This window comes from Pimephales promelas, chromosome 24 (genome assembly GCF_988280905.1).
Source record: "Pimephales promelas chromosome 24, fPimPro1.hap1.1, whole genome shotgun sequence".
Taxonomy (NCBI): Eukaryota; Metazoa; Chordata; class Actinopteri; order Cypriniformes; family Leuciscidae; genus Pimephales; species Pimephales promelas.
Genome location: NC_142792.1, coordinates 24,864,382 through 24,876,953, shown reverse-complemented (window position 1 = coordinate 24,876,953; position 12,572 = coordinate 24,864,382). Strand labels below are relative to the sequence as shown.

Below are 12,572 nucleotides of genomic sequence, written 5' to 3'. Positions count from 1 at the left end.
GTCATTTCAGGTTAGTATGCGTTTAAAATGTTCTTTTTTTAAACAAAAGTTTAAACATTTGTTTTGCTTAACTTCTTCTATTCATCAAGGAATCCTGACTTTTTAAAAAGAAAACATTAACAATAATCAGAAATGTTTCTTGGGCAGCAAATCACATCAGCATTTTATTACCTTGGTAATATTCAATGTTTTCTTGCGTGGCTGGATGTTGAGTTTGTATGGTCTGATGCGCGTTTGGGCTGTGATGGATTATGACCGGTGTCGTGATCATTCTCAAATGTCGTGTTGCTGGTGTAGTCAATGGTTAGATCAGTAGCAGTCTATTTAATCGGGACAGTTGGCATGTGAACATATTAGCAGAGGGGTAATGTATTACATTTATACTGCAAATATTTTTTAATATTTAATTATATATATATATATATATATATATATATATATATATATATATATATATATATATATATATATTTAATATGTGTGTGTGTGTTATGAAAAAAAAAACACATCTTGAGATCGATCAGACTGTCGATAAGACTGTAGGCCTGGTAAGATGCTGGATAGGACTAAATACACACTCGACAAGAGATGCGTTTCACAGGTCTAGAGAGGGAGGGCTGGGCGTCCCTCACATAGAGTGGGTGTATGTTGCCGGCAGAATAAGCAACCTGTTAAGGATGTTAAATAATGATGACGCAGCCGTGCGTGAGCTCGCCCGAGCCCCACTTCTACTACATCTGAGGAAACGCAAGGTCCCCCTCTCTACATCAGATGACGCCAGCTTCCTCGGGTTCAGAAGAAAATCCAATGAAAAATTGGACACCAACACACCAGGCTTTGGCGTGCGCTCGGACAGGCTGGACCTGAATGACCTCTGCAACCGCGCAAATATCCAACTGCACTGGAGGAACATAGTTGGTGGAAGTCAATAAGAACATTGTCAAGGATTCAACCATCATGGCAGAGGGAACCATTGTAACTGGCGACAACATTCAACTCCTTGACACTCAAAATATCAGAAGGACAATAATCGATCACTTCCATTTATGTATGATAAAGCACTGGACAGGCTTACGCCAACAAGGACAACTGGCCTGCCTGCACTGTGCTGACCATAACGTCTCACACACAGTTCTGAAAAACACAGCCCTACAAGATGACATCCACAGATCGTCTTCAGGTACTACCAACAAAGTCCAACTTAGCAACATGGTTTCCATGTGCACACGAGCCGTTTTTCCTACAACATCAGAGCCGGCAAAGAGAGACGATCGCGCATATCCTTAATGGTTGCTCTGCCTACAAAGGACTGTATATTGCGCGCCATGACCGCATTGTTGGACTTTTAGCGAAGGAGCTCAGAGACAATGTCAACCTTACTACAATTCATTGTAACGAAAAGATCAAGATAGACTGGTTCTCCTTTCCACACGAACAGTGCACTACATTTGAAACTGCCATAAATCACTTTCCAAACACACCTGACATCGTTGTAATTAATGAACACAACAAAGCCGTTACAATAATAGAAATTGCTTGCTCTTTCGATGCTTACATGGACACCTGTTATGCTTCAAAATTGTTGAAATATCAACCATGGTACAATGTCTTCAATAACTTTGGCTACTCTTGTAAAGTTATTTCCCTCATTTTTGGTAGTTTAGGCCATGTGCACAAGTTGTGTGTAAGAGGCCTGCAGATTTGCGGACTATATAAAAACAAGGCCAAAAAACTGACAAGATATTGCTCTGTATCCGCAGTAATTGGTAGGCTCTACATATGGAGGCGAAGGTGCCACCTTTACCCTTCGATGTGCATAATGGACTGAGATATTGGCTGCTGTTGTACACTTTTTTGTCAAATTTGGATTATGCCATGATATAGGCTTATCTTTTAATTCAAATAAAGAATTTAAATGTGTGTGTGTTATGAGAAAAAAAAACACATCTTGAGATCGAGGTACAGAACTATTCATGTGTACATTGTTTATTTAGAATTATCATTCCATGCTTTATCTGTTTAAAAAACCCTCTGTCCAGTAAAGTGTGCATGCTTTGTGTTTTGGAGACGTTGCTGCAGTATTTAGTCTGTCTTACTTTTTTTGGTTTGTTTATGTAAGATTTAACTGATTTAAACTAATCCTGAAACATTAAAACTGCTCAGGGTTGGTTTTAAACTAGTCTCTGACGTAGTCAAATAGTTGTTGATATGGCTCTTTTGGGAACTGTGTATCAATCAAAAAATTAAGAAAAAAAAATGTTTCATAACTACTGATAAACAGGACTTTTGCTCTCAAACTTGACACATATACAGTACACACATACTGTGCTTTTTAAAATCTCACATATTAGATGTGCTTGTTCACATTATTTTCATCACGATTCAACATGTTTTTAAATATGTATTTCACAAAGACTCAAATATGTATACCTGTATTACTTGAGTGTATTTTTGTACATTTCGATGCACTTTTATGATTTTAGACAGCAAAGTGTGGAGAGAACTTTTATTTTGCTGTGCCTGTGTGACGTCATCAAGCTGCGCTGCGCTGTTGTGATTCGGCTGAAGACAGGTTTGTGTTTTTAAGCGTTTAATGGATGCAAATGTTCTGTCTATTTTAGATATTTAACAAACGATTTTAAATTAATTACTATTATATATACACAATTGTAATACTTGATATATCATTAATAAAGGTTATTTTGTTAATAAAGCACATCCACAGAGTAACAGACAAGGTGCGTCTCATTTCGCGCTCTATCATTAATCAGTTTATCATAAACACGTACCGGTCACTGGCAAAGAGTGATGAAGAAACAAATATTTGAAACTCCGAGTCAATTGAACTGCTTGGCAAAATGATTCATTGATTCGAATCGCCGTACGCTGACGTCACATGCTGGTCAAAACACTGTAAATGCAACGAGAAGACAAACGTGTTTAATTACAACTTTAACAAACTGCAAACGTTTTTTTAATATTGTATATTATAAATACAAATGATTGGATACCAATTATAAATCATAAAAACCTAAATATAAAAGTATAATAATTTATAGTATAATACAATTTTAATATTTTTTTATTAACTTGCTTTGATTGTTTTTTTTTTTTTAATGTTTTGTTTTTGGCTTATCAGGTGATTTGGGCCATTAACTCTTACCAGTTCACTGAACTACTTAACTAGAGCTAATTGAGACACACACAGAGATTTACATAGTTTGTATGTACTTTTCTTTCTGTTAATTATTCTCATATTAATCATGACAGAGTGTCCAAACACACAGAAAAACTCCTGGTGAAGCGACTGAGATCCTCTTGACACTATTATAAAGATGGCGTTTATTAAAGAGGAGATTGAAGACATGAAGATTGAAGAAACATTAAATGTGAAACAAGAAGAAACTGAGGAACAAACAGGTTTGTTTCATTCTCAAAGCATTTAATCCTTATTAAAATGTCAACTCTACAGAAATTAATAATATTTTTTGAAGAATGTCAGATGTGTGTCCTGATTAAAGTTTTTTTGACATGAAGTGGGTCGCCTTGAGTGGACAGATATATTGAGTGCATGTGTGCCCTGTTTGCCTGTCACATGAGAAGATCCTACTTCCAAATCGGCTATTTGATATTACAACATGTCACACATTTAATTAGGAAAAATAATGCAGAAGTAGCCTAAACAAAACAATCATTTTGAGTAATATTAATCCCCAAATTTCTACTACTGAATAGAAAACATTGTTGTGACTTCCCAGATAGCAAACTGACATTGAATCAACGTGGAAATATGACATCGAAACAACGTTGATCTGACATTGTTTTGCTCATCGAATTAACGTCGAACCAACGTCAGACGCGTCATTCTTTCAAAACTAACGGAAAATCAACTTGAAATCAACGCGTTGTTTCAACGTTATGAAAGCAAACCAATTTTCGATTTTCATTTAGCTTTGAAGAATGCCGCGTCTGACGTTGGTTCAACGTTAATTCGATGAGCAAAATCAACGTTGTTTCAATGTCATGAGAGACGTCGTTTCCACGTTGATTCAATGTCAGTTTGCTTTCTGGGTTAGAGACTTAGAGTTTATAACAAATTATGATATGAATGATATTACATGTTTAACTACAGGAAATATCTTTTTCAGAGGGTATAGGATCTGGCATACATGTTGTTGGTTTTGATGCTTTAAATGTCTACACTGGCAGTTTAGTTCAGAACGGGGCAGAGTTCGCTTAAAAAAAAATAATCACTAATGTGAACGCTGTCATGCGGACCTGGAAGCGCACAATGTTACCAAACCTGAGACTACCTAAATCAGGTGGTCTGATTTCAGTTGCACTCGAACTGTGCCGCTGAACTCTGAAAAATTCACACAATTTGCGTGAATGTGAATGCAACACGGACTCCATTTTCACTTTTTCCAGTTAAAAAACTCCCTAAATGTTTTGATGTCCGTTGCTTTGCGACGTTAAACAGAGGCTAACTTGTATTTGTCTCTGTTCACATTAGACCGGATGGAGCTAAAAGAGGAGAGTCAAGGACTGAATGGGATGGAAGTGAAAGATCATTTTGAAGAACATCATGATTGTAAAACTGAAAAAATATCTATTAGCTGCTCACAGACAAAAAAGATGCCAATTAGAAGTAATTTCACCTGCTTTCAGTATGGAAAGACTTTTGACCAACAAGGAAATCTTGAGGTTCACATGAGAACTCAAACTGGAGAGAAGCCGAACACCTGCCAACAGTGTGGAATAAGTTTCACTGAAAAAGGAAGCCTTAAAGTCCACATGAGAATTCACACTGGAGAGAAGCCTTACACGTGCCCTCAATGTGGAAAGAGTTTTTCACATAGGCCAACCCTTAATGCACACATGAAAACTCACACTGGAGAGAAGCCTTACACCTGCAAACTGTGTGGAATACGTTTCAGCCGAAAAGGAAACCTTACAGTCCACATGAGAATTCACACTGGAGAGAGTCTCTACACCTGTCAAGAGTGTGGAAAAAGTTTTTATCGAAAAGGAAGCCTTAAAAGCCACATGAGAACTCACACTGGAGAAAAGCCTTACACTTGCCCTCAGTGTGGAAAGAGTTTTACACACAGACCAACCCTTAATGTCCACATGAAAACTCACACTGGAGGGAAGGCTTTTGCATGTCTTCAGTGTAAGAAGTTTTTCACACATCAAAGAGACCTAAAACAACATTTGCAAACTCATTCTGGAAAGAAATTGACGTGTCCCTCCGTTTAGCAAGAGGTTTACAAAATACAGCGGTTTCATCAGGGCCGGCGCTAGCCATTTGGGTGCCCTAAGCACAAATGCTTGGTGGTGCCCCCTTAACACCCCCCCCCCCCACCCCCACCACCCACTCACCCAAGGAATAACAACCATTCAGAATTTCTTAGTTAGGTTCTCTTTACTTCCAAAATAACTGCTGCAAATAAATACATTTACATTAACAATGGCACCAAATATGAAAAGAAATAAATAATAAAAAGGTTAAAATTATAAATACCAAAAACCACCACAATTACTAAAAACACATTTTTGGAACTGGCTACAACTGCTGGTTGACGGTTCTTCCTCCTGGCCTTGAGTTGCTCCTTGCATGTATTTTAGCATTGACCCTGCATTCAGAAATACAAGACAAAATATTCACGGATTGTACTAAATCAATAACCATCGTATACAAAAATATTGCACACATTAGTCTTTTATATAATATAGGCCTATGTGTCACTGGAACATTTAAAATTCAAAACTCTATTCTACCTTTAAAAGAGGTCTGATGAGGCACAGTATAATAATTCTGTACATAATTTGTAGGGCTGGGAAAAGATGAATCGCGATTAATCGCATCCAAAATAAAAGTTTGTCTACATTAATGATATAGGCCTATGTGTGTGTACTGTGTATAATTATTTTGTATATGTATTTAAGAAATATTTGTTATTTATATATAAAATATTTTAATTTATATATATATATATATATATATATAATATAAATTATCTATTAATATATACAGTATATACATGCAAATATTTCTTAAATATATACATGTGTGTATATTATATATACAAAATAATTATACACAGTACTCATGTAGAAACTTTTATTTTGGATGTGATTACGCTTTTCCCAGCCCTAATAATTTGACAACTCCATATGAAAATATACAAACAGTGAGATTGTGTTTTTTTTTTTTAATTGCAGTTTCACCAATAGATGTCGCCCTTGGGCCTTTGACCGCATTATCCGATAGAACAACAACGAAAAAACATATCTAAGCGATCTTCCTTTTCTTCTCAAACAAACTAACTGCATCTTAAACAGCCCAAGTAAAAAAAAAAAACCCAGGGAGAAACCCCCGGACCCCCGTTAAAATAAAAAATTCTACATGCAGGGCAAAGCCCTGGATCATTTGCACAACTAGCGACGCCCCTCTGGACATGCATACACGAAGCAAGGGTGCCTACAAAACTAACACTTTTATTTAAAACATTGTCTCACCTGCAAACAAGTATCATCCCACTGTCTCTTCTTTTTCCTTTTTTCCGCCCCCGACTCTTTAGAGACCATGTCTGATGTCGATCAGGTGTCTGCCAAATTTGACACTGATTGAGGAACAGACCACTGCGAGGTGGGGAAGGGGGGGCACCAGAGGGAGAGTGGCACAGGAGATTCACCTTTTTCTCCACTAATTTGGTCTAGGCCTATATTACTTTTGTATTGCTTTTGTATATTAACATGCTTTAGACATATTGTATTTGTTATTTATACTAGTAGCCTATTGTGATGATTTTTCACCACCCAGATTTTTTGGTGCCCCCCCAAGCACTTGGTGCCCTACGCGCAGTGCGTGATGTGCGTGTGCGGAGCGCCGGCCCTGGGTTTCATATTACACATTCACTGGAAGGGAATCATTTCATTTTAATCAGTGTAATAAAAAATATTTTGACTACAGATGTTAAAGAATACATATAATGCTTTTAAATCATTCATTTTTACATATAAATCATACCGTTGTGGTCTATATAAAACATAACTGCAATGCTTGGGTCTGAATTCCTCATTATTATAGCCCCTTTTCTGATGTGCATCTTTGAGCGACCCGTTTCAAAGCGGCCCCTTTAAATAAAAAGGAGATGCGTCATACCCCGCCCGCTCTCCAGGTCGATGAGTTCACGGTCGGTTCAACTCCCCCCGTTCGGCCATTATTGTTGTAGTTTGATTAGAGATATACGATTATATACGATACCTTCAAAGAACATTTTTATTCACACTTTAATAAGATGTCAACAACAGAAGACTTGTCTTTCAAGCCTTACATATTCGACCCTACGAATAAAGACTACGACGAACCTGCAGAACAATGTGAGTTAACTGTTTTGTGTTATTAGTGAAAGTCGACTATTTCTCTTGCAGAGAGAAAGCACACTGACAAGATAAATGACTACGGTCTAATCTTACCACAAAAAAATCTGTATTGACAAAATGATACGTTTAGAAAAGCATCAGAAAACACAGCATCTAAATGACCATTGATGAAACCCAAGAACAATAATACTGCAGACGTGTAACGTTACTTCAAAACAAAAACAAAGAAAGACAAAGGTACTGCTAAACCATGACCACCATGTGTTTTAAGAAAGTAAAGTACTTTATTTTTATTAACGATATTTACAACTTATGGAAATGCTCTGTTCGTCGTCTCCAAAGATAGAAGGAATTTACCTCTCATTCAAACGAAGTTGATCGGCAAACCCTTCTTTATACTGGCGGAGGTTGTTGAAGTGGGAATCCTTGAAGTGCTTCATGTCACTAACGTACATCCAACAACCGAACATTTTGACTTGCCCTCTCGTAACTTCTGCATCATTGAGTTCGGACTACAAAATCGGAGCGGGAAATAATAATGGCGGATTGCTCGAAGTGTTGGGCCGGTAGTCAATGTCTTTATTTGGCAGTTCCGCTGCAAATACGGTGACGTACTTGCTCAAAAAACGTCATATAGACAACAGAAAAATCTGAACAGGTTGAAAAATATGACCAAAACAGAATATAAAGATATAAACGAAGCACCTGAAGAGAATAATTTCATCTTTTCTGTACTTATAAACACTCCAAATATACAACAAAATGCATTTAAGGGCTAAAAAAGTGGATTTTGCATGATATGTCCCCTTTAAAAATACCCGTCTTTACAACCCATACATGCTTAAACAATTGCCTGATGGGCTGAATGAGCCCTTCTCTGATCACTGCGATTGCCTCTATAATCCTGTACAGTTAAATATATAAGAGGGATTCAGGACGGACTTTGAGACTGAGTGTGACGTCATGCTCACCTGGCTATTGTCTGGCAGGTTTGTGTATTCTCCGCCATTCTCCATATCAGAGAAGACAGCTTGAGCGACAAAACTTTAATAAACTTCTGACAAAAGTAGAAGATGAATTCAAAAAGACCAGCTTGTAGTTGATTCCAAACCCCAACACAAACTCCACGTAAGACAAAGAAAATAAAGCTTTTGTCTATTGCCAGGCGTCGGAATAAGACGAGAAGGCTTTCAACAAACTGAGAGATCTCCGGTCTGCTCCAGGGCTCAAACGGGTCCTATACAAAGTAATAACTTATATTGTTCATGAACGTGTTTCCATAATAATACAATCATAAGTGGATACAGTAAGCACATAAAACAGTTCAACATGGAGATCGATGGAAACAAAAGCCGAAGTTTTCTACTACCCCTGTTTTCCCCTCATAAGTGTGTAATTTACTCAAATGCCTTTCCTTTCATATATTTTAAATGGCTTGCAGATTTATAACTTTATTACCTCTGAAGACATTATGACTGTAACAAAAGATTTGTGCGGCTGATGCTCCTTTGGTTATGAACAGTGTTGTGCAAGTTACTTCCAAACTGTAATACATTAGGTATTACTTGTTACTGTTATTTAATAGTAATTCATTACCTTACAATATTACTGTCCCAGAATTGTAATGCGTTACATTACTCATGTATTACTTTTGAGTTACTTTCACCAAAATAACTAAGTAGAACAACTTTGGGGCTGTAACGATATGCAATATGAAACCAAAATCGCGATTCGCCACACGACTCAGATCCACGAACAGAATCGCGACACACCTCTTCCAACTCCCAGCGTTATTCTCCTTACCGTCCAGATCCAATGCTGCCTTATCTTTAAATTAGGCTATTAGTATTATTTGAAGTTAACATTATAAAATACGTAGACCTACACCACAAATCTAGTTGAGGATAAATTATTTAAAATTGGGGAAGTCCAGCATTATGGACATGATGACATTTGCAGTCAAAACTTGAAATAAAAATTCTCAGAAAATACACGTATTGAAACGTATATAGGCTACTTCCTCAAAGGACTCCAGACATTAGACAAATATCAGTCTATGTTTTATTTTTAATATTAGGGAAAAGACACATTCATGCGTGACAAAAAAAAATAGGAGGCAAAATATATTTTTTGTAATTCTGTTAATTACACTGCGCACATCGGATGAGGAAGGGTTGGCTCTCCAGTCTCCATAGAACTTAAAATATTCATTTATTTTAGTTTTCGTGTTCGCATTTATGAGGAAAAAACAATGTTACAGACGCGACCGCTCTGAACTGGCACTAAAAGACTGCTTTAAAACTTTCACATAGTCTGTTGCCTTTAAGAAGTAAAAGCAGACAATACACTGTAATACAACTGTAATACAAGCCTGACTGAACATGTAACGAGTAAAATATTACTGAAAATTGATTAGTAATGCCTTACACTACTGGGTTTCAGCAAAAAGTAATATGTTACTGTAATGTATTACTTTTGTAATGCGTTACTCCCAACACTGGTTATGAACACCTCATGCAAGCGTGCGTGTGGTCCATGACAGCCCATTCTCACTCCCAAGGCGTCACCTAACTGACGCCTTGGGAAGCATTTGACCATGCTTCAATATCTGACGCTTTAGGCGCCCTTTAGCGTCAGTTAGATGACGCCCTAGGATCGCGTGTACCCTACCCCCACCCCAAACCTAAACCTAACCGTGTCCTCTAACTGACGCTTTCCTTTAAGTGAGAATGTGTTGTCCATGAGCGTGCACACCTCTGGTTGCAGTTTCGCTTGTCGCCAGAGGGGGCGTAGTTCTGCAAAAACTCAGAGACTTGCGCATTACATCTTTAAAGATACACCTAAAAAAAGTCATGCAGATGTGAGACCCTGTGTGCTCTTTGAGTGGAAAGTGTTTTAACCTTTAGGGGTCAGCGATCAATTGCATTTTTTTCCTAATAATGGTGAAAGAACTTTGTAATACAGAAATTAGTTATAAATCATTTGAATCTGTATAGGGTTTATTTGTGTACACTCACAATAACAAAACTTTGTGCTTTTGTAAAATAAATTAACACATTATGCCTTCTCAGTCTCTATGAACTTCTTTCTGAAACGTGTCACCGAAACTCAGCGAATACTTGCTAATGAGACATGAGAGATAGGTCTTTAGAAAGCTGGAAGTGTCTACATTTAAAAGAAGTAATACAGACAACAAATATTCTCTGTTTATGTACAAGAGGTGCAATCTTCCCAGTCCAACCTCATTATCTTTTAATGTGGACACACCCACGCGCGGCACGATCTATTCATACGGTAATCGTACACATTAGCCACGTCATGCCCCCATCACCTCGATAAACAAACATCAAGCGTCATCATTCCTCTGCTTTTCATCAAGTTTGGAAGAAGATGTGTTGTGAGGAATAAGGCTTGAATTTACCTCAGAAGAAGAGTGCTATTGATCCAGTGGAGGTAACTTATTCTCACTTACATTTGATAACGTGTTATTGTTAAATAAACTTGAAGACAGTTTACTAGTTAAACTATTACCAGACTAAAATGTGTAAATATCAATGGAAACATGTTGACTTCTGAAATATAGTTAGTTAAGCTTGCTTTCAATGCTAAATAAATATAAATGTATAACACAAGGCTGTTTTTATGCTCTTATATAAAATTCAATATGATATAAAAGAAATGTGAGTGTTTACACTAATATGATGAAGCCATCCTGGCGGCTATACTAAATTTTACAACAGTGACAGCAACCGCCTCAGGGCCACCACAGGCCATCTCGGTAAGTATGTTTTCCAAATCACGTATCATTGGATTCTTGTAAAGGCTAACTTAACTAAACTAGCTAACTAGCTAGGAGAGATTAGCGACTAGCAATAATGCACATTATGTGTAGCACATTTGTTTCTATAAACCGTAAAACTCACACCAGTTAAGTGATGCAGTGGGACTCATGAGTAAATGTGAGTTCAAGATTATGAGAATATCTTCTTAGCAGTAAAGCATAAATTATATAATTTAGCGGAACAGCTAACGGAAACTACTTGTAACCCCAGTCCCACAAATAACACTGTAAATTGTTGGTCAAATGGAAATCTGCCTCTGTCCTCAGTCAGACATCTCACTTTGGCTTACCTGTTGGCCTTTACTCACAAGATACAACCATTCTCTGCTAGGCTAGAGAGAGAGAGAGTAATGCTGATGGAGGACAGAGGCAGTCGCAATGATTAAAAGGTACCAGAGTCAAAGTGCATCCTGTAAAAAAGCCTAAAATGCACCTCTCTTTGTTTCCTTTGCCAATCTCAACCATGGTTTTTGACTGCTGGGCATATAAACATTAAAAGCACGTGAAATATAATCTTGCTAATATGTTTGCCAAGGCCTCTTCAGGCTCCCACCACCTACAATAACACACCGGGGCCAGCCACACCACATCAACTGATTTCAGTAAATTAGTAGTAGATTTACAGTAAAAATCAAAACTAGGACAGTACACTTACACCAGTTGTGCTTGCAAATAATAAGCCTCGTACTTTTACGAGGTAACTGTTAAACATCTCGTGCTACATAAAGATCCATTCATTAGTGCTACTAGGAAGCTGTAGTTAAATTCATCACCCTCAGCCATTGTTGTTGCATTCACAAATAAGTGAAGCTCATTTGCACAAGTGTGCGCAATGGGAAGATGTTTTTTTTTCCCATCATGAATAAATATTAATTTAGGAGTTTTATTTTTATTTTATTTTTTATTTATCCTTTATTTAACCAGGTAAAACCCATTGAGATTAAAAATCTCTTTTGCAAGGGAGACCTGGCCAAGATAGGCAGCAAAATTACATCACATCATTACATACGTACAAAGACACACATATAAAAGCCGATTATGCACTTACAAATGAAATCTCAACGAAAACATTGACATGTGAGGGAGTCCAACTCAAAACTTCTCATTCTCAACGTAAAAACACGTAAAGGAATCAATTTACTAAGTTTTAAGTTGTTCTGCAGTAAATTTCATGTAGAGGGAGCAGAATAAACAAAGGCCTTTTTACCCAACACAGTACTGACATGTGGGACAGAAAACAAAACAACATCTTGAGAACGGAGAGAGTAATTACCAACACTTTTTTTTTCATAAGAAGTGAACATAAATAAGATGGTAGCACACCAAGAATAGCCTTATATAT

The 12,572-nt window shown here is 37.2% G+C and overlaps 1 protein-coding gene across 1 annotated transcript; it reads left to right on the top strand.

Moving 5' to 3' along the window:
* Positions 1-503: 503 nt before the first annotated feature.
* Positions 504-5,283, top strand: LOC120485542 (uncharacterized). The gene is made up of 3 exons (XM_039681373.2): positions 504-2,572; positions 3,271-3,420; positions 4,514-5,283. Exons 2-3 carry the CDS (start codon positions 3,336-3,338, stop codon positions 5,257-5,259), a joined length of 831 nt encoding a protein of 276 aa, XP_039537307.2. The 5' UTR covers positions 504-2,572; positions 3,271-3,335; the 3' UTR covers positions 5,260-5,283.
* Positions 5,284-12,572: the final 7,289 nt, after the last annotated feature.

Coding starts and splice junctions, on each gene's coding strand:
- LOC120485542 (XM_039681373.2), top strand. CDS start 3,336: ATGGCGTTTATTAAAGAGGAGATTGAAGACATGAAGATTGAAGAAACA. Junction 3,421..4,513: donor AGAAACTGAGGAACAAACAG/GTTTGTTTCATT, acceptor TGTTCACATTAG/ACCGGATGGAGCTAAAAGAG.